Source organism: Scyliorhinus canicula, chromosome 16 (genome assembly GCF_902713615.1).
Source record: "Scyliorhinus canicula chromosome 16, sScyCan1.1, whole genome shotgun sequence".
Classification (NCBI taxonomy): Eukaryota; Metazoa; Chordata; class Chondrichthyes; order Carcharhiniformes; family Scyliorhinidae; genus Scyliorhinus; species Scyliorhinus canicula.
The window spans coordinates 37,669,585-37,696,927 of NC_052161.1; the positions used below are offsets into that span (position 1 = coordinate 37,669,585).

Consider the following 27,343-nt stretch of genomic DNA (forward strand, 5'->3'; position numbering starts at 1 on the left):
GTTCAATCGTGTCCCTCAGTGGAGGTGACCTAGCATTCTCTCCCCTTCCCTTTACTTAATTCATTCGCGGTGATGTTGGAGTCACTGGTCAGGCCAGCATTTATCGCCCATTCCAAAATGTCCTTGAGGAGCTGTGAGCCACCTCTTTCAAGACAACTGAGTAGCTTGTTAGACCGCTGCAAAGGGCAGATAAGTGTCAACCATGTTGCTATGGTTGTGGAATCGCACAAAGGCCAGATCCAGTAAGGATAGCAGAATTTCTTTACAAAGGACAAAAGTGAACCAGGTGTTTTTTTAATGACAATCCAGCAGTTTCGTGATGATACTACCTTTTTATTCCAGATACATTTGATTAATTAACTTTGAATTCCTCTGCTTCCCTGGTGGTATTTGAACACATCTCTGTGATCCTTTGTCCAGGTCTCTGGATTACTAATCCAGTTGCAGAGTCACAATCCAACTACACTCCTGGCACATTTGGGCAACACGGTAGCGCAAATGATTAGCACTGTGGCTTCACGGCGCCAGGGTCCCAGGTGGCCATGATCAATTGACCAAAAAAAAAAGGTTAGGAGGGGTTATTGTGTTATGGGGATAGGGTGGAAGTGAAGGCTTAGGTGGGTCGGTGCAGACTCGATGGGCTGAATGGCCTCCTTCTGCACTGTATGTTCTCTGTTCTGTTTCCTTGAGTGATGTTCAGAAGCTCATAGTATGGAAAATATGTATCTACATCATAGTATTCCTTTATCAAAATAATATATTCATGTTCCACAAGATAAACAAATATACTTTGAAGAACTTTTAAATGATAATTTCAAGGAGTTAATAATTATGTTATCAATGTCTGAAAATCAGCAAATAAAATAGGCTGGTAAGGAACAAAATGTACTTCCACTGGACTGCAAAGGTATAGTGGACAGATCAACAAGTCCTGGGCATTAAAAAACGAATTCTCCATTAGAATTCAAAATGATATACCCATGAGGTCAGAGTATGAGAAAGCACAATACATCTCACCAGTTATTAGCGGCTCATACCTAACAAGCTGTCAAATCTCAGCTGTAACCCATCCAGGATTAGATCTGGCATGCTGCATTCCTAAACCCATCAATTAAACGGGTGGGCTTGGCTAAAATATTCAAAAACATACCAGTTGATTTGAAATGTAAACTCTCTTTCTCTCTCTCCACAGATGCTGCCTGACCTGCTGAGCGTTTCCAGCATTTGCTGTTTTTATTCCAGCTTTTCTTGTTGCAGGATCAGGCACACTGAGAGTGCGGAAATTTTAGATCTGACATTAACCACATGACAAAGTTACACTTCGTTGAAAACCGGACAACTGGCCCCATTCTGGCACCATTGTTGGCACCTACATCCTTAGCTCAGCAGAATGGGACATAAATATCAACAACATGAGCAGAATGTCTCACAGGACAAGGTACAAGGGAAAACAATGGGGAACAGTATAGAGATGTCTGAGATATTTATGATATATGATTTCTAAGTAAAGAGATTTATGCAATTTTCCATTGCAACAAAGCACTTGTTTCAGAAGTAAATTTGACACTTAAGTTATCAACCAAGGTAGCACAGTGGTTAGCACTGCTGCCTCACAGCACCAGGTACACGGGTTTGATTCCCACCTTGGGTGACTGTGTGGAGTTTGCACTTTCTCCCTATGTCTGTGTGGTATTCCTCCGGGTTTCCTCCCACAAGTCCAAAAAATGTGCAGGTTAGGGGGATTGGCTATGGTAAATTCCCCCTTAGGGTGAGGTTACAGAGCGGGTGATTGGGCCTAGGTAGGGTGGTCTTTCAAACGGTTGGTGCAGACTCGATGGGCCAAACGACCTCTTTCTGCCCTGTAGGGATTCTATAACTTGAGAACAATTGCACGATGTCTGAGAAGAGAGACTTGTAACGTTTGTCTGGGGCTAAGTTAGTTGAGATGTGGGAGAAAAATATGGATGCGCTTTGACAAAGAGTTACCCAGACTTGAAAAGCTAGTTCCCTTCTCTCTCCACAGACGCTGTCAGACCTGCTGAGATTGTGCAGCATTTTCTGTTTTGGAATCCAGCATCCGCAGTAATTTGCTTTTATCTGGAGATTTATGATCAAGTCACAAATTGGACAACTTTCCGAGAGGGCAAAAAAAACTCGCGGGGGTTGGTGTCTGGGTGCTTGGCGGCTGTGGTCCAAAGGGAACTGCTGGAAGTGAGAGCCAGGCCTGAGTCTATATAAAGAGCAATGGGCAGGCGGGGCGGAAGATGGGCGGAACTGCGGGGCGGAAGTCGGTGGCCCCCAGCGGTCTGTGTGTGGACCGGAAGTTCCTATGCCGCAGGGGGGTGTGGGTGGGAAGGTTGAAAAAAAGATGGCTGCCTCCGTATCGGGCTACACTTTCAGTTCTTTAGTTTATCATCACGCCAACAGCCCCTCGGACCATGTAAGTGGCAGCGCCTGCGCCTCCGGCCCGGCTTCCCCGCGGCACAGTTTAATGATCAGAGGGCGTTAGTTCGTTGGGAGTGGGCTTTTTCTGGGTTGGTTGAAGGGAGAGGCCGAGTGTGCGGCTCCTGTCGCCGGACTCTTTACCCCCTCCCCTCCCGGGCTTCCCTCGCTGGTGGATTCGGCGTTCGTTCAATAATCAAATCCGTGAGGCAGCAGGATCCGAGCGCCTGGGACCTGTGCTGGGGCCGGCAGCAGCTGCTCTGTCGCGCAAGCCAGAGGTCACCGCGGAAATCAGTTGCAAAAGGGACTCGGCGGAGTGAGTCTGCTTTGGGAGTCGCTGTTTTGCAGCCTTGAGGCGAACGCACCCCGTTCGCCGGGGTGCGCCCACTATCCGCCGGGGGTTCTCTCGCCTTAAAATATGTTTCTCCGAATGTTTTCTTTTTAGCGAAAGTGGGAAACGGCTGTCAAGTTCTCGAAGGCAATGAATGCGCGATGCTGAGGCTTTTCTTTATGAAACTTTTGTGAAATGTTTCCACTGTAAATTATTATTTAAAAAATTGGGCCGATCATGTTTTCTTGACTTAAAAAGAATAGTTGTTCAAAGTATTCCGCCGGTCTGGCCGCGTCTATGAAGAGTGAACATTTCGGGTCAATGACCTTTCGTCAGAGCAATTTCCTTGCTGTAGAATTGGCTTTGGTGTGCCTTGAATCACATGGAATTTTGTCAGCCAGACAGATGACATTTGAGCCTGGAGTTTGTTTCTGGTGATCATGTCTAGTATTAAAATGTCCACAAGCAAATGATACCTGCCTGATTGGCAGACATTAGTTTGATGGTCCTCAAACAGCTCGACTGTCAATAATTTCACAGGTCTTGTCAGTGGAGTAGCTTTGATAGCCTTAAGTTTATCTGATGCAAAAGTAAAGATGAGTGAAGTTGCTTTACTGACAGTAAAATAACTTGATTTAGTTTTTATTTCTGCCTCTATTTGTGCAGTCTTGTTTCATCCTTTATTTGTTCTAATTTAACTGAGCTTTTCATTGCAGGAAGGCTTTCTCTTGGGAGATGTAAAACAACTTGAGACTTTCAGTATTAGTGATTCACAGATCAGCAACACAGAGCTACTGCAAGTAATAGGTAAGTCTGCTAATCTCGTACATGTGATTATATCAGAGTGGATGGAATACACTACAATCTATGCTGAAAGTTATGGATTTGTGGTCCATCTACTTTTCTGTCGGTTTTGGCTTTAATTGGTTTTTCTGATGAAAAGATAGGGAGTACTTATATTTTAGTTTCAGCTGCCGAACAGGCCTTCTGAAAAGCTATTATCCATGTCTCATTGCAACTAATGATGTATTGTATGGAGCTTTTAATAATTGGAAGGGAAGTAGGAATAAAGAATTAAAGTATCAGATGCGTAAGTAAGTAAACAAATGTGTTTTAACATTTTAATTTTCCATTGCAACAAAGTTCTTACTTGTTTAGAATATGCCAGAAGTAAATGTGACACATAAGTTGTGAACTTAAGAATAATTGAATGATGGCTGAGGAGTGAGACTTGTAATGTTTGTCTGAGACTAAATTGAATCAACCCAAGAGGTGGGGGAGAAAACCATGGATGCTGTGAGATGCCGATAATTAGGATGTGCTTCTGGAAGTGACATTGTTTGCAGTGATTTTGTTGTAATGTTCGACCTTGTATTGATACACCAAATAAATCTAAAATGATCTTTTGGGGTCTGCATTCCTGTTAATATTTCATCAATTCATTCTGGAAATGTATTTTTGTTTTGGTCTACATTCAAACTAGTGAAGATGTGTAAACGCGTACACACATTAAAACTGTTAGGAGTGTGATACTTTGGCTGAACCTCACAGATACAACAGTGTTTTTTCTTCTTGATTGTTTTAACTCTGGAGTTAACATCTGAAAACCTTGGAGGTATCTGATTTCTAATACAGGGGTGTCAAACTCATTCCATGTATTGTGTTTCATGAACCTGATCTAGTTTAATATAAATATGCAAAGAGTGGAAAAAAAAGTTTGAGTATGTACTGTGCGGTTATCACATTTTTTCAGCCCTTAAAGGGACTGCTGGAGGCTCCTGAAGGAATAGTAGGAAGTGTTTTGTTTTACTCCCCCTACATTGTGGGTCAATAGACTTTGATTAATGGATGGTACCAATTTAACCAAAAAATAATTCTAAATGCCTTTTAAGAAATTTCTGCAATTAATATTTTCAAGCATTGATTTAAAGGAAAGTATTGTGCTGCAGAATGTTGGCTATTTTTGCATAAGAGGATTTGGGGAAAGAGTTGCATTTAATTATTGAATTCGTAGAGTAAAATGCATTTGTAGAAGGTTTTTGTTTATTCAAAACGCACCAAGGTGGAAGGTGTTTTCCAATACTAATGCACTAGGCATTTCGATTGTTTCCACAAACACTGAAAGCAATAATAATTTGTTAGCCAGTCTATAATTGATAAATATCTTAACTCATCGTGTTAGAAGTTGCTGGTTCCAGGTGCTTGACTGGGTTTGTTTTAACATAAACATAGTCCTGTGGCTCTGAACATTGAGATAAAAAAGGGACAAAAACACCCATAGACAGATTTTAAACCGAAAGAAACTCAAAGCCCCCGAAGACTGGGTTGTGGCTTACGGACATGTCAAGTTTCCTGGGTATGGAAAAAATTAAGTTCGCCTTGAGGGGATCTGTACAGGGGTTCGCCCGAAGGTGGCTACCATTCATTGACTTCTTTGTGCGAGAGTGAGCGTCAGCAAGAGGGGAATGGGGGGGAGGGTAGAGTAGAGTAGGAGGGATAAATTGGTGGGTAGTACCGATGGGAGAGGAGCAGGCTTGTGCAGTATGTTACGACTGAAGTATTGAATGTACGTGGATGTTTGCACTTTTTTGCTTTCTTTCTGTTGATGTTTGTAACTGTTTACAATGCCAAAAAACTACCTCAATAAAATTGCTTGTTTTTTTAAAAAAAAGATTTTAAACCGAAAGTTTCTGGACTGGGTTTTAATTACAGTCATAAGGATAGTGCTGGTGAGTATTTTAGAAGTTATTTTAAGTCAAACAGAACAACCCAAATGGGGAATCACAAAAATAATTTGTTCTAATTTAATTGAATGAAGTGTGAGCGCCATGAAAAACAAAACTTCTTTTGTGCTGGTCTTGTCTTACCCAGTTTCTTGGTCAGCCTATGTTGAACTTGGGGAGTTGAATGATATAAATATTCAGCTCAGAACATACAAGTCGTGGCAGTATGGTGACGCAGTAGATTAGCCCTGTTACCTCAGGGCGCCGAGGTCCCAGGTTCGATCCTGGCTCTGGGTCACTGTCCGTGTGGAGTTCTCCTCATGTTTTCATGGTGTGCAGGCTAGGTGGATTGGCCACGCTAAATTGCCCCTTAATTGGAAAAAAAATAATTGGGTACTCTAAATTTGCAAAAAAAAGAACATACAAGTCCAATTATCGTACCCTTGTGTAACACTATTGTATAATTAAATATTGGGTTGTACTTAAACGTAAGGTGGGTGGGACTGCTAATGGGAGTAACCAGTACCACTGCACCAAACAAAATACCTAAGGTAAGACTCACACTCATATTTATAATAGGCAAGGTGGGATCAAATTTCCCATGTTTGAGAACAGCCCAAAAACTTAACAGTAAATTTCTGTTAGGGGAGTTGAGCCAGGAGAACAAGTTAGCAGAGATGGCTTTGATTGTGTTCAATGAAAACTTGTAGTTTTGACCTCAATAGTATATTTGTCAAGACTTCACAACTCAGTTGCTAAGTAATATGATTTTGTACAAGCAAACAAAAGCCAACATGTGCATGTGCAGCAGAGCAATGGACTTTATGGATGTTCATTGAAAACAAAGTGGATTTATATTGCACCGTAATAATTTTCAAACACTGTTTCTGTTATGTACAAACAATTGAAATAAACTTGCATTAATATAGCACCTTTAAATTTCTCATGATATCCCAAAGTACGTTAAAAACAATAATTTTTCAAAAGTAGTTTTGCAGGAAAACACTATATCCAATCTGTGCCTTAAAAATGTTCCACAAACAGTAGTGAGATAAATTATAAGACATTCTCTTTTAGGGTTTGTGAAGAAATAAGTGTTGGCCAGAACATTGGTGATCTTCCTTACTATTCTTTGAGTAGTGCTATCTGGCCTTATACTTTTTATTAACTCCAGTCTTAGGATATGAGCTTTGCTGACAAGCCTTGTTGTTATTGCACATTCCTAATCATGCTTGAAAAGGTGATGATGAGCTGCCTTCTTGAACTGCTGATGTCCGTGTGGTGTAGGTATATCCAAGGTGCTGTTAGGGAGTGAGTGCCAGGATTTTGACCCAGCTACAGTGAAGGAATGGTAACCTCGATCCAAGCCAATGGTGTGTGAATTGGAGAGGAACTTACATGTATCCACTATTCTTCTCAATGGTAGAGGGTACAGATTTGGAAGGTGCTGTTGAGGGAGGCTTGACAAGTTGCTGCAATACACCTCGAAGATGGAACACACTGCTGCCTCTGTCGGTGGTGGAGGGAGTGAATGTTCAAGGCTGTGGATGGGGTGCCAGTCAACTGGGCTGCTTTGTACTGGGTGATTTTGTACTGGGTGATGTAGAACCTATTGGGTGCTCTTGGAGTTGCACTCATCCATGCAAATGGAGAGTATTCAATCGCACTCCTAACCATGTAGATAATGGACAGACTTTGGGAGTGGGGAAGTGAGGTACATTCTACAGAGTTCTCAGCCTCTGACCAGCTATTGTTAGCGGTAGTATCTATATGGCTGGTCCAGTTCAGTTTCTGGACAATGGCAATCAACAGGGTTCCACCTGAGTAAGCAGTTGGCACCTTAAATGTCTCCTGCATGTACTTACTGGGCAATGCAACATCCAAGTTAGTGAGCAACACGTTGGGAAATGTGCACTGAAGAATTTAAAATCTAGATCCTTTCATTACTTCCAAGATGTAATTGTATGTAGCATATACCGTGGGCAGCACAGTAGCATTGTGGATAGCACAATCGCTTCACAGCTCCAGGGTCCCAGGTTCAATTCCAGCTTGGGTCACTGTCTGTGTGGAGTCTGCACATCCTCCCCGTGTGTGTGTGGGTTTCCTCCGGGTGCTCTGGTTTCCTCCCACAGTCAAAAGATGTGCAGGTTAGGTGGATTGGACATGATAAATTGCCCTTAGTGTCCAAAATTGCCCTTAGTGTTGGGTGGGGTTACTGGGTTATGAAAGGTGGAGGTGTTAACCTTGGGTAGGGTGCTCTTTCCAGGAGCCGGTGCAGACTCGATTGGCCGAATGGCCTTCTGTACTGTAAATTCTATGAAATATAAATACTCAAACATGGAAATAATAATCGCTTATTGTCACAAGTAGACTTCAATGAAGTTACTGTGAAAAGCCCCTCGTCGCCACATTCTGGCACCTGTTCGGGGAGGCCAGTATGGGAATTGAACCCGCGCTGCTGCCTGGTTCTGCATTACAAGTTGGCTGTTTAGCCCACTGTGCTAAACCAGCCCCTGTGGAGAAATTGGAACAATTGGGCAGAGCAGCTTAAAATGTATTAAAGCTGTCTGTTTTCCCTGTGGCGTGAAAAGTTAACTTGTTATGTATGTTCTCTCGAAGATTTGCATCATAAGTGTATCGTTGTTATAAATTAGCATTGCCCAGAGATACAGAAATGATCATAGGGTAGTACTTGCCAATAAGACCAAAAATACTTTAAAATTAATGGCTTCTAAAATGGCCACATTAAGAAGAGTCAAGGTTCAGACAATACACTGCCCCTTCAGATGTTGAAATCTTAGCTTGCATTTGCTGAGTCCTTATTGAACTCTTTATATGCAGCCCTTTATAACAATGAGAATGGTAGGGGCAAGTGAGTGGGAACATAAAACTGAAGGTAGATGGAAACCTAGAATGGAAGCATTGGCGGCAAACCTCCATGGCCAAGGTGGAATTTGAAAATAGAGGCAAGGAGTTTTAAACATATTACATTAGAGGTATGGAGGGGGCATAAGTCATAGTAAATTGGATATTGACAAGTTGGACAGGATATACAAAGATGAATTTGTAGAGAATGAAGGCCAAAAAGGAAGCCATTTTGAATAACCCAAACTTGAGGTTTCCAATGAAGGATAATTTAACCCACAGTTGAGCAATTTTATCTGAAGATCAAATAGTGATTGACCATAAGTTCCTTTTGATAGCATGTTTTTGGATCCAACTAACACAATGTCTATTACATTTTGTCAATTTAATTTACAAATTTTGAGCCCACCTTATATGTTTTCTTGGGTTCAATGGTGCTAGTCAGTCCCGTAAGTTAGCCCTGCATCTTGCTTTGAGGAGTGTGTCTGTACCCTACATCGCCCAAAAGTGTAAGTTAGGGAGTAAGAACAGTGCTTGCTTGTCATCTGAATAAGGATATTGTATGCTTCACATTTCAGTAGATGGACTGCATACACTCCAAGAAGATGGGGCCAAATTGATAAACTGCTTTACTTTACAGGCAAGTGCATATACAGTGATAGTTTTAAAAATAAAATTCGGTAGATTTGGGTAACTTTCCTTAACCTTTTTCTTGTTCTGACTGGCCCTAGTTTTAACGTGAGTGCGTTTTCTCTCATGAGGCTAGATTTCAGGCATTTGGCAGTTGGCCCATCAACCAAGCTAACTATCTGCTTCCTGAAAATATATTCTCAAGCAGGCACCCCTCAAAGGAAAATATGGATGTTCACTGGGATCCTTTACACTAACTCCCATTTTCTGAAGTATGCTGGTTCAAATGCTTAATTTGGATCCTTGTCTCCATTTTCGCGTGCCCACTGTGCTATGAATTGAACTCTGTAAGAGGTGCAGTTAATGTAATAGCATTTCTAAAGCTTTAAAATTCTGTGTTGGCAGAGTCAGAATCATTAAATGTGTCGGAGTAACTAAAAATGTGGAATTTGCTAAACTGACACTTGCATGATTCAAAGGCCTGAAGAGCATTCTGTTTGCGTAACTGGGTCACTGCTGCTTTCTAAACCAGCTAGTGAAGAATTAGCATTTTAAAGCTCTTATATGCTTGTAAGATTATAAAGCATCATCAATGACCAGTAGTAAATTAGCTTAAGCCTATTGGGAGACTGAGAAGAAATAACCTGCTTTCTAAAGACTAATGGAAGACATGGGATAATGTAATATATGGGACAATGCCAATTTTTAGCTTCTTGTATAGTTTAATAATATGTTAGAATGTGTTGTTTATTTGAAATGGTTCACTGGCATGTTTCATTCATTCGTATCAATGAAGGAGCCTGAAGTTATACATTCGTTTTGAGCAACATTAATAATTTTAAATTAAATTTTGAAGCTTTAAAAAGTTATCTATTATGGTTGTTTCACCGAGACTGCATTATTTCATTTATCTTTTTAGGTCTTGGTTTTTACTTAACTTCGGGCTTTAATTTTTCTCCCACCTCAGCACTGATTGATAACTTGCTTAGATATTAACCACTAGGTGGTACACATGAGTAGCCTAAAGAAGCGTTTCCCTTTCCACTCTAGGTTGCTGTTCTCTGTGGGTAAACTTCTGATGTTTGCCTCTTCTCTGGCCCAAAGGGCGCAACTAAGATAATGAAAGTAACTAAGTGCATTAATACCTTCGGCTTTAATGTTTACAGTGCACAAAACATTAGTAATTCAGACTGGGGTAAATAGATGTGTCTCGTCATGCATTTTCCATGTATTGGGATAGATAGTATTTAAAATGCATCACGTAAACTGGCTAAGCCAGTGCCATTAGATGGCTAAGCCATGCCATTAGAATGGATGATGGTCACCTACCAAAAACATAGTGTGGAGAGCTTAATGGTGCCTGTAGTCCCTTTGGCTGGCTAAAACCAAGTTACAGGGATTCATTCAAGTGAAATGTCGTTTCATGCCAGGCTGACTTCAACAACTGGGAACAGTCTGCCCATAACTGAGGTATTTGATGCCAAAATCACACAGTTAAGGAACATGATCGTCTGATTGTTGCAGAAAAGCACCAGCACTGGAAGGTGCACATGGCAATAGCAACTGCATCAGAGAATGATCACCTGACAATGTCTTGCTCAAATTGGACTGTACCCCCATCTGAAGACTCAAAATCGATGAACACTAAAAATGAAGCAAAGATGCAACTGCAAAGAAGAAAAAACTAGTGCAATAGAGTTGCATTTTTTGACCTAATAGTTTGATTTTGCAATGCTGCAACCCGACAGCAAAGATGTAGCTTGTTCCAACAAACTTTGGTGTAATAAGTGGGGTACTATCTCTATAGTAGACAATACATTGATCAATGTTAAGCTAATATTTTCTGTGGATGTTTATCCCTTGTCCCTTTTTAATGTTGTGAAAAGAATTATTGAAGCAGCTCATTTATACAGGAATTTCTTGCCATTTTTCATTTAACTTTTAATTGTACACCTCGATGCTCCCATTCTAATTTGTGAACAAACTTGGCTGCTCTATGCATCCTGAGATTTGTGAAAATAGATTGGTGACAAAATAGCTGAATAAACTTTCCCTCTTTACTGCTCATATTACAGCTGACAAATCCTTTTCCTTGTGTTTATTTGGAGATGTAATTGTACTGCACTGTAAACAGTTAAAACAAAGGAGTGTGGCAATTCTTCCAGCAATAATTTTCTTCTGGGATGTTGTGAAGGTACTGTTTCACTAAAGGTGTAAACAAGTAGGTTGTGCAATAGGTGAGTGCATCCACAATATTTCTTTAAACTTGAGAATAATCTACCTGCTATGCGAGCTCGAGGACAGTAATCTGAGATTCTAATGTAAACCATAGGAATAAGGATGGTTATTCACTGGTTTGATGCTTCACAGAATTGATGCAAGGTGATGTTGATACATTTGGAATTATGAGTGAGTCACTGAGTTAAACATTAACAGTTCATAATGGGAAGTGGAACCGTGCAAATGATACCAAATAATTCCTAAATTTGCAGATTTGCACCAATTTAGTTGGGAGATGGTCCATACTGAGGAGGAAATGAAGAAAGAAATTACAGAAGGACATGAATAATCTTGCAAAATGGGCATATTATTGCCAAATGAAGTTTAACACTGAAAAATGTTTAGTGGCACATTTTGGTGCAGATCTCGTGGTGCAATGGGCAGTGTCCCTGCCTCTGAGCCAGAAATTCCGGGTTTGAGCCTCACCCCAATTCTTGATAGTCAAGGGAAGCATGTTTATAGTGCAGACAAACAGGTTGAATATCAACCTGCAAATCCTTCCAACACAGGCCAATGGCAGGTAGTAAGGACAAGAGAGATTCCAGGTCAGCCATGTAATGGAAAGAACGTAGGAGTCTCTACCATCACTGTCCTTAGCTCCAAACTACAACTTTCACATAAAAGTGCATGTTGCCACAGCAACCTGCGCTTGCTGAGTAAGCTTTAAAGCACCACCACCACATTTTGGTAAGAAGAATAGAGAGGTGACTTGTACGTTTTGCATCTTACAAGTACTAAGTCTAGGTGGACTAGAGAAACAAAGAGATCTTTGCGTAAAATCACGAAAGGTTGTTGCACAGGTTGGAAACATCACAAAAAAGCAAAAAAAGCTTTATCTCTAGAGGGATGGAAAGTCGGGAACTTATGGTAACCATGATTAGACCAGACATAAGGGTACCTCATGCGGTTCTGGTTTTAAAAAGATAGAAAGGGCATAGAGAAGCTGTCCAAGGATGATACCCAAGATGTATTGGCGTACAAATCGGGAAAGGATTTGACCGGCCTGGGCCCCTCTCCTCTTGAGTCAAAATATGGCTGACGGGTGACCTAATGGAAGCTTTAAAAATTATGAAAAGTTTGGATCGAGTGGTTACAGAGAAAAAATGTTGCCTCCCATGGGAAGAGTATAGCCAGAGGCCATTAAAATAAAATAGTCACCAAGGAATCCAATGATAAATTCGGAAGCAACAACTTTACTCATTGCTGAAAATGTTGAACTGCCTACCACAGTGAGTGGTTGAGGTTAATCATATTGTTGTATTTAAGGGGAAGCTTGACAAGCATTTGAGGAAGAAGGCAATAGATGGTTATGAGAGGTTAGATGCGGAAAGTTGGGAGGAAGCTGAGTGGAGCGTAAACACCGGCATGAACTGGTTGAGTCGAATGTACTGTTTGTCCTGTATGGCACAATAGCACAAGTGATTAGCATTGCTGGTTCACAGCGACAAGGTCCCAGGTTCGATTCCCGGCTTGGATGACTGTGCGGAGTCTGCATGTTCTCACTGTGTCTGCATGGGTTTTCTCTGGGTGCTCTGGTGTCATCCCATAAGTCCAGAAAGAGATACTATTAGGTCATCTGGACATTCTGAATTCTCCCTCCATGTACCCGAATAGGCGCCGGAGTGTGGCAACTAGAAGATTTTCACAGCAACTTCATTGCAGGGTTAATTTGAGCCTACTTGTGATACTAATAATACTAATAATGATTATTATTATGTACCATATACCCTGGGTACTTGTTTTATATTGTAATGATAATATAATATTTATATTTTATGAAATGAAAGCATTACCATAAATCCTTAAAGTTGCCTTGAGCTCAATTTTTTTTTTAAAAACTTGTTCTGCTCTAGATTTGGCAGGGAATTCAATCTAGTGTGTTGTGATGGATTTTGTTTCTTGGAAGCCAAATGGAAATGGATTGGAAGAGAAGGTAGAGCAAGTTTGGAACAAATTAAGAAAGAGAGGAAAGTAGAATATAAAATCTTGTATGGTTAATTGGCTATGCCAACAGGAGGTCCTGTTTGTGTAAGCCACGTTGGCTGGGGTTTGTTACTGGGTGGTTTGTTCCTGTTGATACCTGATGGTTAAAATAGTTAAAATTATAAATGCCGTAATAAAATATTTTCTGGAAAGAAAAATGAGCTATGCAATGAATAAACTCTTATTGATGAATCTTTAAACTTGTGATTTGATAAAATTTAACCAAATCTTTATCTGAATGTGGCTGTTTGCTAAATCTAGACTTGCGTAACCGCCAACAGCTCAGTTTCATTAGTTCTCAAGTTCGTTTTTGTGCCAGGTTGCCAAATATAGCTCATTTATTGGAGGTTTATTTGTCAAGGCAGCAACATGTGATGCAATAGCTTGACATCTGTCATTGGGAAAATGTTAGAGTCCATTATAAAAGTTGTAATAATCAAGCAGAGTCAGCATGGCTTCATGTAGGGGAAATAACGTCTGATAAATGTATTAGAATTCTTTGAGGTGGACTTCCCGTGACGGGGATGTGCTGAGCAGTCGCACATCTGGTGGCTCTCCTCCGAAGGACAAGAAAAGAGGCACCTTTAGCCAAAATTAGTCCACAAAAACCAGACTAAAGCATTCCCTTATCCTCAACAATAGAATGATCAACAGAGATGCCAGGCGTCAGAGGCTGTAGAGACACCAGAAATGGTGGTAATGGTTGGGACCAGGAGAGCCGGTCGAGATGCCAGTACATCAGGATAGTGGGCCTGCCAGTGACCCTACAGACAATGTGGCCCAGATGCTGTGGAACCTTTTGGGGGAGACAACCCACTGGAGATCGTCAGGGCCCATAGGTTGTTCCAGACAGGGGAACAGCTGAGAGCGATCGTTACCAAGTAACATTTGGACCAGGAAAACATCCTTCTCTGGGCTACGCAAACTAAGGACTGCAGCTGGGTGCATCCACAAGATATGTATGATTAATCACGCAAGGGGGAGGAGGGACAAAAACCTCCCTCAGAATAGTCACCTGGAACGTCGGGGGACTTGACATCCCAGTGAAAAGATCCAGAGTCTTCACCCACCTAGGAAGTATGGAAACCGACATTGTCCTCCAGGCGACTCACCTGAGGGAAAAGAACCGACTGCGGGTAAGAAAGGGATGGAGTGGGGGTTGGGGTGGGGGCAGACGTAATATTGATGTTACAGGACGAGAGCTCGGGGGGGGGGGTTACCCATACTGCTCAGTAAGGGTGTGGAGATGCCGGCGTTGGACTGGGGTGAGCACAGTAAGAAGTCTTACAACACCAGGTTAAAGTCCAACAGGTTTGTTTCAAACACGAGCTTTCGGAGCTTGGTCACCTGAAGAAGGAGCCGTGCTCCGAAAGCTCGTGTTTGAAACAAACCTGTTGGACTTTAACCTGGTGTTGTAAGACTTCTTACTGTGCTCAGTAAGGGGGCAGCAGTTAACACGGCTAAGGCGGTTACGGACTCAGGGGACGGTATATCATGGTCAGTGGTGTCCTGGACGGGGCACCAGTGGTCCCGGTGAACGTGTACATGCCCAACTGGGACGCCACGGAACTTGTAAATAAGACCATGGCGGAAATTCCCAACATAGATACGCACCGACTAAACATGGGGAGGGGGGGATTTTAACTTCGTACAGGACCCGCTAATAGACAAATGAAACCCCCTAGATGGGTAAAACAAGCATGGCGAGAGAACTAGGGTCATCTATGGAGCAGATGCAAGCGGTGCACCCCCCCCCCCCATTGAAGTTGGACAACAGGCGTCCTGGCCGACGAAGACCTCTGCCAGAAGATATCACTGGCCGTAGATGAGTATATTACTAATAACCGGAAGGGAGAGGTCTCACCTTCCACACTCTGGGAGGCGCTTCAGGCTGTGATCAGAGGAGAAATTATCGCCGACAAGGCATGCAGAGATGGGAAAGAGAAGGCAGCTAGGCAACAACTGATTGAATCCATTTTGGAGGTAGACGGGTGATATGTTGAGATCCCAAACGTAGAGCTTCTAGCGGAGAGAAAAAGCTACAAATAGACTTTAACCTGCTATCCACCAGGAAATCAGTCCACCAATTCCGGCAGACACGGGGGAACCTTCAATGAACACAGATGCATAGCCAGCTGCCTGCTGACTCACCGGCCGAGAAAGCAGGCAGCCACAGGGCAGATAGCGCAAGTGAAGGATAGCAAAGGCAGACTGGTAGCCAAAACAAAAATGATCAGCGAAGGGTTCAAGGTCTTCTAGAGTGGGGTGTACACCACTGAACCGCTGGGTGAGGACTCTGGGATTGAATGGACATGGACAGATCCTACAGACCCATTTTGCTCCTCAATACGGATGGGAAAATACGCGCAAAAATCCTGGCTAGGCGACTGGAGAACTGTGTACCAGAGGTGATCATAGAACAAAATACGGGCTTTGTTAAGGGTACACAGCTAACAGCGAACATCTGCTAAACATGGTAATGACCCTTTCTGGGGGGAGAACACCAGAGGTGATCACCTTCCTGGATGCAGAAAAGATCTCCGACAAGAGTTGAGTGGAAGTACCTCATTGAGTTACTGAAGTTATTTGGCTGGGGACAGGGTTCACCTCATGGGTGAAACTCCTGTACAACACCCCCACCCCCAGGGTGAGCGTACACCACAAGCTCTGAAAACTTCCAGCTGCACAGTGGCACAAGGCAGGGATGCCCACTGCCCCACTTCTGTTTGTCTCACCTCAACAGCACTCCCATCCCTGCCAGCCAAGCACTCAAGCCCAGTGGTGGTAGCCACACTCCGAACTGGAATCAAATGAGACAGCACTTCTGCATATCCAAAATGTTGGCAGCCATGTTGGATGCCACCTTTAAGAGGTAGAGACAGGACTGGGGAAGGAGTGGAGGCAGATGTTAGGGCCTTCTACACAAGAGGACAGACTAGCGACCTTAGAGGGACTGACAGAAAAACAATTACCCAATTGGAAAGAACTACAACACCTACAGGTAAAGAACTTGCATCATATCCACGGAACCCGAGACCCAACGTTACAGGAACTATCGAACACTGCCAATTTATGAGGGGGAATTGCGGGTACCTGTACGGATGATTACTAGAAAGGGCACGCTCCCCACTGGATGAGACACGGATGAAAACGGGAGGAAAAACTACGGTGGAGACTCTGGAACGAAGCACTGAACAGGGCCAACTCTACTCTACCCTCACTTGCACAAGGCTAAGCTTCATGCAATTGAAAATGGTGCACAGAGCACCCTTCTTTGAAGCAATGTCCAAGGTTGTGGGGGGGGGGAGGAGATGGGAGCCAAGCCTGAAAGTGAGTCTTCAGGGTACCAGACAAACCAGAACAATTTATGGGGAAGGGGGCCGACACCCTAGCTTTCACTTCCCTAATCACCCGCCGAAGTACCCTGCTCGACTGCCGATCAGCAGCAGCAGCACCCACTGGCTGGCCGACTTGTTGGAATTTCTCTACCTTGAGTAAATCGAATTTGCCATCCGAGGGTCAGAGTGGGGCTTCCACAAGACTTGGAAGCCATTCACCAACTTGTTCCAACAGCCAATAGAGCGGGGGGGGAGGGGCCACCAAGAAACCAGAGAGCAGGAAGTGTGGGGGGGGGGGGGGGTGGTGCAGGAGCCACCAAGACACCAGAGAACAGGATGGGGAGGGGAAGAACAGCTGGAATAAATAACTCGGAGGGGAGGGGTCAAGGTCAGGGCCACAGGTCAAAATGGGGGGCCAGTCAAGGCCGAATCGCCCAGTACGGGGAGGGGATCTAAAACCCCCACCCTTCCCCCTCTCAGCGCAGAAAAGTCCATGCCAATCGGCCAACTAACAGAGCCAGTTACAGGGCCTCTGGCCCTGCTGGAGTCAGCACAAGTAAATCAGACAAAATAGGCCAAGAGGACGCTTAAAACAGGGAGGGTGGGCAGAGCTAATCGACAGGGGGAGGAGGGGAAGGGGTGAGAAGGAATTATACTTGTGTAAATAGACGATAATCACTTTGGTAAACTATGTTTAACCTACAAAATTCCAATAAAAATATATTTTAAAAAAATAATTATTTTGAGTTGGTAGCAAGCAAGATAGATAAAGGGGAATCAGTAGATGTAATATAGTTGGATTTCCAAAATGTGTTCAATAGGTGACCACACAAACGGCTACTTAATAAGATAGCCCACGGTGTTGGGCCTAGTAGATGAGCATGGATAGAGGATTGGCTAACTGATAGGAATTTTAGAATTTTACCAGCCTCCCTGCCTGCAAATGCACTGTGGAGGGAGTGATAAAATCCTGCCCATAGTGGTTAAAAAGCTCTATTGTTAACAACAAATGGAATTAGTTTCAGATTTGGGCTGAATTTGGTCGCTCTGATTTTAAAATCTATCATTTTTGCCTTGAGTTGTGCACGCCATACAACTCCCATTTTGACTTCCCATTGACTTCTATTAATTCATTTCTGAACTTAAATAGGATTGATTTAGTTTATGCATCTTGATGGGTAGAATTAGAATTTGTCCATCAGAAGAATCAAAACTGAATTCATTAAATGGCCTGCACCTTGTCAATTGCGAAACGGTCACATGAATTTGGAAAGATGAACACCAGATTTGTTCCCTCCCTTTGTGACAACACTGCGATTAACCCAGTATACTTGTGTCTTTCTTAACAACTGCATGGTGGCAGAGTGGTTAGCACTGCTGTCTCCGTGCCAGCGACCAGAGTTCAATTCCGGCCATGGGTCTGTGTGGAGTTTGCAAATTCTCCCTGTGTCTCTGTGGGTTTCCTTCGGGTGCTCCAGTTTCCTCCCACAGTCCAAATATATGCAAATTAAGTGGATTCTAAAACAAATTGCCCCTTAGTGTCCAAAGATGTGCAGGTTAAGTGAGATTACGGGGAGTGGGCCTAGGTAGAGAGCTATTTTGGCAGGTCGGTGCAGAATCGATGGGCCGAATGACCTCCTTCTGCACTGTATGGATTCTATGGAATTCTGTTCTATGGAATAGGAGACAGAATGTTTGGATAAGAAGGGCATTTTCAGGATGGGACCCTCTAACTACTGGAATGCACAGGGATCAATGCAGAGGCCACATTTCTTTACAATATAAATGATTTGGATAAGTAAGTGAATATACTATTGCCAAGTTTGAGGATGACACAAAAATATGTGTGAAGGTAAGAGTCCACAGAGGGATATAGACAGATTAAGTAACTGTTTGGAGTCTGCATGTTCTCCCCGTATCTGCATGGGTTTCCTCCGGGTGCTCCTGTTTCCTCCCACAGTCCAAAGGTGTGCAGGTTAGGTGGATTGGCCATGCTAAATTGCCCTTAGTGTCCAAAAAATGTTAAGTGGGGGTTACTGGGTTACGGGGATAGAATAGATACGTGGGCTTCAGTAGGGTGCTCTTTGTAAGGTTGGTGCAGACTCAATGGGCCGAATTACCTCCTTCACTATAAATTCTATGAAAACTGCAGCACGGAGGGGTTTAGGTCCTCTTGCATAAATCACAATGCTAGCATGCAGGTTCAGCAAGTAATAGGGAAAACAAATGGAATGTTGGCCTTTATTTCAAAGGAAATGGAGTATAAAAATAGGGGAAATTATACAAGGGACTAGTTGGACCACACATGGAATTTTGTGAATGGTTTTGGCCCCCTTATCTAATGGAAGATATATGGCATTGGAGTCAGTCCAGAGAAAGTTCACCACGTTGATCCTGGGTATGATGGGATTTTCTTATGAGGAGAGGTTGAGCAGGTTGGACCTGTACTATTGGCGTTTAGAAGAACGAGGCAACCTTATTGAGGCATATACATTCTCAGGGGGCATGACTGGGTAAATGCTGAGAGGTTGCTTTCCCCCTGTGGGAGAGTCTAGGACCAGAGGGCAGAATCTTTGAGTAAGGGGTCGCCCATTTGAGACAGAGATGAGGAGAATCTGTAGAAATCTTTATCGCAGAGAGCTGCAGAGGCTGTGTTGTTAAGTGAAAATGAAATGAAAATGAAAATCGCTTATTGTCACGAGTAGGCTTCAATGAAGTTACTGTGAAAAGCCCTTAGTCGCCACATTCTGGCGCCTGTCCGGGGAGGCTGGTACGGGAATTGAACCGTGCTGCTGGCCTGCTTGGTCTGCTTTAAAAGCCAGCGATTTAGCCTGGTGAGCTAAACCAGCCCCGATGTATGTATGTTCCACTCTGATAGACAGATCTTTATTCGGTACGGGAATTGAGGGTTATGAGGGTAAGGCGGGAAAGTGGTTGAACATTGTCATACTAAATCAGTCATGATCTCATTGAATGGCAGAGCAGACTCGATAGACTGTGGCCTTATGGTCTAATATGGTTTAGTGTGGAATGCATTCTGATAGTTGGAAATAAATTTGAAATGTGACTTGAAAATAAGCGTTGATTTTAATGACTGTTCTTACATGGAAACCATTCTGAAATATAAATTGGATAGCTTTCACTACAGCTGGGAAGTTCTGCAGATATTTCTGAAGTGGTGGGCGGCGCGGTAGCATAGTGGCTAGCTCTGTTGCTTCACAGCTATAGGGTTCGAGGTTCACTGTCTGTGTGGAGTCTGCACGTTCTCCCCGTGTCTGCGTGAGTTTCCTGCGGACTCGATCAGCTGAATGGCCTCCTTCTGCACTGTAAATTCTATGATTCTACACTTCATGAAATAATTCATCAATATTTATCAGTACACACAAATATATTTCCGCAGCAATCTTCCAAAAATAATTTTATTTTCTGACTGCTTACTGTGGCTTGGGCGATTTGTTTTTTGAAGTGAGTTAATTTTCATTTGCTAAAGTTCTGAACGCTGAAAATCAGCAGCACTGTTGTTTCACAGTTCCAAGGTCCCAGGTTCGATTCCCGGCTTGGGTCACTGTCTGTGTGGAGTCTGCATGTTCTCCCCGTGTCTACGTGGGTTTCCTCCAGGTGCTCCGGTTTCCTCCCATAAGTCCCGAAAGACATGATGTTAGGTAATTTGGACATTCTGAATTCTCCCTCTGTGTACCCGAACAGGCGTTGGAATGTTGCCACTAGGGGCTTTTCACAGTAACTTAATTGCAGTGTTAATATAAGCCTACTTGTGACACTAAAGATTATTAAATCATAATACACCAATTTCATTTCATTATGCACTGTGCTTAATTTTTATGTACTACAGACTGGCTTCATTAAAAGATATAGAATGTTAAAAGTTGCACATGGCTAGCACTTGCTGATATCTGTAGTGTGGTAATTACTCTATTTATATCCCCAGAGATTATTAATCTGGAGTACAGTACTTTGCACAGTAATGCATATGGTTATTTTTAAAAGCGATAAATGCTATTCTACAGATTTAGTACTAAAATGCATTTATTTTTATTTTATTACAGAAATCCACAACCATGAACCAGGTTACCAGCTCTTTAGGTAGGCAATTGTATTCTGTCTAATTACTTTTTGAAACTACTTTGATAACTAGAGAAATTATTTTAGTTTCAAATACCAAATTTGCATATCCTTCTCATAGTTAAATCCCTTGTTGCCTCAATATGGTTGCCTACTAGTTGAAATGTTTTGTAATGGACAGTAGCGAGGGATAGTGCGCAAGGATAACTTTCAAGGGTAACTTAGGGTGGCATGGTGATTAGCACCGCTGCCTCACAGCCCCTGGGTTCCATTCCTGTCTTGCGTGATTGTGTGGAGTTTGCACTTTCTCCTAGTGTTTGCGTGTGTTTCCTCCAGGTGCTCTGGTTTCCTCCCACAGTCCAAAGATGTGCACATTAGGTGGATTGGCCATGTTAATTTGTCCCTTAGTATCCAAAAAGTGGGGGAACTGGATCACCCCTTCCTGTTAAAAGCTGACACAGAACCTGACCATTCTGGAGCAGGGTAGAACCATAAGTTGTTGAATTAATGGCATTCTTCCTTTTAAATAATGACTTTATCGTCTGCACTCACCTTTCAGCCTCACAGTTTATGGGCATCACGGCAAGCTAGTCATGTGGAAAATCCACAAAGTTTGGTGAACTCGCTGAAGTATTCGATAGTAAGGTGTGGACCATTGTCTGATGAGGTCTGGGATCCTGTGTTTGCCAAAAATTTCTTTCTTTGATGCATCAACAACCTTGGGCTTATGACCGTCTAGACCAGCTTGTCCAACATGGCACCCGTGGGCTGCTTTGAGGCCCCCTGAGTTACTGTTCAAAATGACAGTCAGATGAATTTGAAGATTCAGCAAGAGACCACTCCAGCAATCTCAGCATTACTCACCAGCGTTTGCTGCTGGTAGGCTATCAGGAGCGAAAGTGGGAATGAAGCATTCCCTGGACACTGGTGGTGCTAAGTATGCTGGAGAGAGAGAGAGGATTTCAGGGGGTGAATAGGAGAGCGAGAGGCTACGGTGCCTGGGAAGGGAGGTGGGCAGCAGGACCCAGGAAAAGAAAGATGGAGCTTGTGGCCTGGGGAGGGAAGAGTTGTACAACGCAGAAGAGGACGGTCGGCCCATCAAGTCTGCACCGACAATAACTACCGCTAATGGCATTTGTCCCATATACTTGAATGTGTTGGCGTTTCAAGTGCTTTTTAAAAATTGTGAAGTTTCCAGCCTCCTACCTTTGTTGGTAGGGCATTCCTGATTTTGACCACCTTCTGAATGAATTTTTTTTCCCTCTCAAATCCCCTCAGAATCTCTTGCCCATCACCCTAAAACTATGCCCCCTTGTGATTAACCCCTCAAACAAGGGGAACTGCTGCTTCCTGTTTACCCTGTACAAACCCCTCATAATCTTATATACATATCTCCCCACGGCCTTCTCTAAAAAAACTTATCTAGTCTCGCCTTATAGCTCAGATTCTCCATCCCAGGCAACATCCTGGTAAATTTCCTCTGTAAACTCACCTCTTTCCTATAGTGAGGTGACCAGAACTGCACGCGATAAAGGTAAAGTCACCATAGTCCCAGGTGACCATAGGCTGCTCTTCCCTTAGAGGGGGAAATCTGACTGGTGGTGATTTAATCTGAGGATCCCCATACTTCAGGCAAGGGGCAAAGTTGAGAAGGTGGGGCCTTCATAAATAACCTCAGCCGGTACGGGAATTGAATCCGTGCTGCTGCCCTCGCTCTGCATCACAGCCAGCTGTCTAGCCAATTGAGCTAAACAGCCCCTCCTTCCCATACATTACTCCAACTGTGCCTTTATCAATGTTTCTGTATAGCTCCAACATAACCACCATAACTATGCCATGACTGATGAAGAGGCTGTACTGCCGCAAGTGAGAGAGGGGCTTTGTGAGGGAGGGAGAAAGAGCTGCCGGACCTTGGGAGAGAGCGGGGCTACAGAGCCTGAGGAGGAGAGGGGGTGCCCGGGGTAGGGGTGGGGGGGCGGGGGGGGGGGGGGGGGGGTTGAGTAGGCCATCTGGCCCCTTGAGCCTGCGCCGCCATTCAATAAGATCATGGCGGATCTTTTTGTGGACTCAGCTCCACTTACCCGCCCACTCACCATAATATTTTATTCCTTTTACTATTTAGAAATCTATCTACCTTTGCCTTAAAAACATTTTATGAGGTAGCCTCAACTGCTTTACTGGGCAGGGAATTCCACAGATTCACAACCCTTTGGGTGAAGAAGTTCCTCCTCAACTCGGTCAGTGAATCTCCTCTGCACACCCTTCAGTACCAGTATCCTTTCTCAAGTAAGGAACCCAAAACTGTACACAGTTCGCCAGGTGTGGCCTATGTACAGCTGCAATATAACCTCCCTGCTTTTAAACTCCATTCCTCTAGCAATGAAGGACAACATTCCATTTACTTTCTTAATAACCTGCTGCACCTGCAAACCAACTTTTTGTGATTCATGCACAAGGACACCCAGGTCCCTCTGCACAGCACCATGCTGCAATATTTTATTATTTAAATAATGGTCTATTTTACTATTATTCCAACCAAAGTGGATGACCTCACATTTATCAACATTGAACTCCATCTGCCAGACCACTCACGTAAACTATTTATATCTCTCTGCAGATGTTCAGTGTCCTCTGCACACTTGGCTCTACCACTCGTCTTAGTGTCATCTGTGAACTTTGACACATTACACTTGATCCCCAAATCCGGATCATCCATGTAAATTGTGAATAATTGCAGACCCAACACAGATCCCTGAGGCACACCACTAGCTGCTGATCGCCAACCAGAAAAACACTCATTTATTCCCACTTTGCTTTCTGTCAGTTAACCAATCCTCTATCCATGCAAATAAATTACATTGCCATGCACCTTTATTTTATGCAGCAGCCTTTTGTGTGGCACCTTGTCGAATGCCTTCTGGAAATCCAGATACACCACATCCATCGGTTCTCCGTTGTCCACCACGGTCATAATGTCCTCAAAGAGTTCCACTAAATTAGTCAAACATGACTTGCCTTTCATGAACCCATGCTGCGTCTGCCCAATGGGACAATTTCTATTCCGATGTCTCGCTATTTCTTCCTTAATGACAGATTCCAGCATTTTCTAGAAGTTAAGCTAACTAGCCTATAGTTACCTGCCTTTTGTCTACCGCCTTTTTTAAACAGTGGCATCGCATTTGCCATTTTCCAATCTGCTGGAACTGCCCCAGAGTCTAGTGAATTTTGATAAATTACCATGGGCGCATTTGTTACTTGAGTGAGGGAAAAAACTGAAGCGCGAGTCCTCATACTGAAGCATTCCATGTCCAAATGCAGCAAGACCTAGACAATATCCAGGCTTGGGCTGACAAGTGACATTCTCGCAATGACCATCTTCAACAAATGGGGTTCTAACTACCACTCCATGACATTCCGTGACGTTACCATCACTGAATCCCTCACTACCAACATTCTGGGGGTTACCATTGAGCAGAAACTTAACTGGACTAGCCATATAAATACTGTGGCTACCAGAGCAGGTCAAAAGGCTAGGAATCCAGTGGTGAGTAACTCACCTCCCAACTCCCTGTCCACCGCCTACGAGGCACAAGTCAGGAGTGTGGTAGAATACTTCCCACTTACTTTGCAGCTCCAACAACACTCAAGAAGCTCGACAACATCCAGGACAAAGCTGCCCTCTTGATTGGCACCCCTTTCACAATCCTCCGCCACCAAAGAATACCATCTACAAGATGCACTGCAGGAACTCACCAAGGTTCCTTACGCAGCACCTTCCAAACCCACGACCACTGCGATCTAAAAGGACAAGAGCAACAGATACCTGGGAATACCGCTACCTGGAGTTCCCCTCTAAACCACTCACCGTCCTGACTTGGAAATATATCACCGTTTCTTGACCGCCGCTGGGTCAAATTCCTGGAATTCTCTCTACCAGCAGTAGGTGTATATACCGAGGGTATACACCCCAGGGACTGCAGTGGTTCAAGAAGGTAGCCCATCACCACCTTCTGAAGGGTAACTGAGTCGCACTTCCATTTTATTCCCCTCACTCAAAGGACCGATAAGGAGATTTCGGTAAGATGCATGTATTTCCAAAAAACACCATTACCTTCTGAAGGGATTAGCAATAAATGATAGCGTAGCCAGCAACACCTGCATCCCATAAATTAATGTTTTAAAAATCTCTACGTCAATGCTGCCTTTTCCCATCATGCCGATAACATTTGGTTAAAGCGGTTCTTGCACTGTCTACGTGTTTCCCATGTTTCTGGAGCACTGCATTTTACTCCGAAACTTAAACTCCACTGAATCAGTGCTGCTTTACAAATGAATTTCGCTGTCACCTTGAACTACTGAACAATTCTGTTTCATAACTTCAGCTTGCCTGGTCAACTGAATGGCTTTGGTTAGTGTTAAGTCATGACTCGACTAAAAGAGGTCTGACAAGCTTTTGTCTAAAACTCCTGTTACAATTCCAGTTGAAGGGCACCACAGTAGTTCGCACTGGTGCCTACGGCACTGAGTACCTAGGTTCGATCATGGCCCCGGGTCACTGTGTGGAGTTTGTGCATTCTCCCTGTGTCTGCATGAGTTTCACCCCCACAACCAAAGAAGTGCAGGTTAGGTGGATTGGCCGCACTAAATTGCCCCTTAATTGGAAAAAAAAGTAATTTGGTACTCTAAATTTATATTATGAAAACAATCCCAGTTGATGATATAGCTGGACGGGAAGATCCCAGAATGGAACCTGGCTCAAAAGACTGCAGCTTTTACGTTTAAAAAAAAAAAAAATCAAACATGGAAGAAAACAGTGACAGGACCACTAATTAGTTCTAATAGCAAGAAAAAAAATATATTAAACATGGAAAATTGGACTATAATATTATAATCCTGTACTTAGTTCAGCAAATACACTCAGATTTTAAGATGAACATGAATGACAAAGTGCATTTGAAGCTACAAGGGTCCCATTCTCACAGAAAGTCCCTTTGACACACACAAAATGCCTGTGGTCAAATACACACTCTACTCTGAAACCCCAAATGAATGTCTGTGGATGTCTCCTCATTATCCCTCCCAGATGATTGTCACACAAGAGTTTCCAAAGTCTACGCCCAAACATGCGTTTTAGAATTTTCTCTCATAATGATACTTTCCATTGGTGGTTTGACTTCTCAAATCCAGTCCCAGATTTTCCAATTACACTTTTAAACAAAGCTTCTGCTCCACTTTTAACATTGAGTCCAGTCCTGGATTTGACCCCTTTCAGATTCCTTTGCATTGACGAACTTCCACTGTTAATACAAACGTTTGTATTCAGACAATTCTGTCTTCCCAATTACTTTAAAATTTGTTTCGCAGAGTCTAGTAAGATATTCCAAACTTTAGAACTACTTTAGAACCTTTAGAAATCTAACTTCTTACCAGCCAATTCCTTCTCAGCATTATCTGTGATGCTATGAACAGTATCCTGTTCTATTTCCAGGTTTTTAAGAACCAACCGTCCTTTAGATTCTCTGCATCTTGCTTTCTTGCACATTATTCCTTTGTACTTTTTCTGCTTTAAACAAAGCTGAGAGATGTTCCCTCTCAGGCTTTCTATCTGCAACTGCCTTAACTTCCAGTTTAAAAAAAAAAGCAAAGAAGAAAGGAAAGCCCTGTCTCTCTGGGAAGTTGTCTCCTGATGCTAAGCAATGCCTTTTGGTTTATTTATTTGTCACACCATAGCCCCCTCTAAGCACAATAGAATCTTATTGGAATTGAAACCAACCCCCACCCATACAAACACCTTTGTCCAGCATACATCTAGTTGCAGGTCCCTTCCAAGTACAGAGACTTAAAAGAGACTAAATTAAAACTATATCTTATTTCTAATGTTTACCCATTAAGTCCCTTAAAACTACCTTTGTTTTCCTCGCACTCCAAGAACGACATTATAATAATATAATCTTTATTTGTGTCAAAGTAGGCTTACATTAACACTGCAATGAGGTTACTGTGAAAATCCCCTAGTCGCCACACGACGGCACCTGTTCGGGTACACTGAGGGAGAATTCAGAATGGCCAATTCCCCTAACAAGCACATCTTTCAGGACTATCTTGAATTAATAATTTTAAGTTGCCATATTTGCAATTTTGTGCCAATTGATCATTAATAAATATATGGACACTTCAGGCCTTGCTCATTTGCCCACAACACTATTTTTCATGAAACTGAAACACGCTTCAAATGTTTTCATTACTTTGTAATATGCAACGGTTTTCTCATTGATACCTTGGCAGACGGGATACCGTCTACATAACCACCTATGACGTACAGAAGTGTAATGACCTGCTCCTTGCTTGGTTTTGTAGCAAATCCCAATGCAGTGAGGTACCTTGCAAATCTTTGGGTGCTGGTTCAGCCAAGCCTCTGATTGGTTTGGAGATGCAACATTCTCAACGCAATTGTTAATGACTTCTCCGTCCCATGCTCTGCTTCTGTGACCTTGCATCACTTTCCCAAGGTGTGAACTGTCTCTTGTATAACCCTTTGTACAAAATAGAGTGAGTCTCATGAAACCAATGAAGAAGGCTTTGAAAGAATAGTACCTGGTGGCAACAAAGGCATGAGTAAGGTTTCAGTGTCAGTGGAGTTGAGATAGTGATGGAGTTGGTTATATTCTAAA

General features: G+C 43.0%; 1 protein-coding gene across 2 annotated transcripts in view; it reads left to right on the forward strand.

Moving 5' to 3' along the window:
- The first annotated feature begins 1,228 nt into the window (after positions 1-1,228).
- Positions 1,229-27,343, forward strand: part of abraxas2 (abraxas 2, BRISC complex subunit) — a 45,455-nt gene continuing 19,340 nt past the window's right edge. Inside the window, exons 1-3 of one of the 2 annotated variants that reach the window (XM_038821485.1) lie at positions 1,229-1,438; positions 3,490-3,580; positions 20,657-20,693. In XM_038821485.1, the coding sequence (XP_038677413.1) occupies positions 1,391-1,438; positions 3,490-3,580; positions 20,657-20,693 (176 nt within the window). In that variant the 5' untranslated portion in view covers positions 1,229-1,390. Of the gene's footprint in view, positions 1,439-2,313; positions 2,441-3,489; positions 3,581-20,656; positions 20,694-27,343 lie in introns of those variants that run through there. The other variant, XM_038821484.1, reaches the window with a different exon arrangement.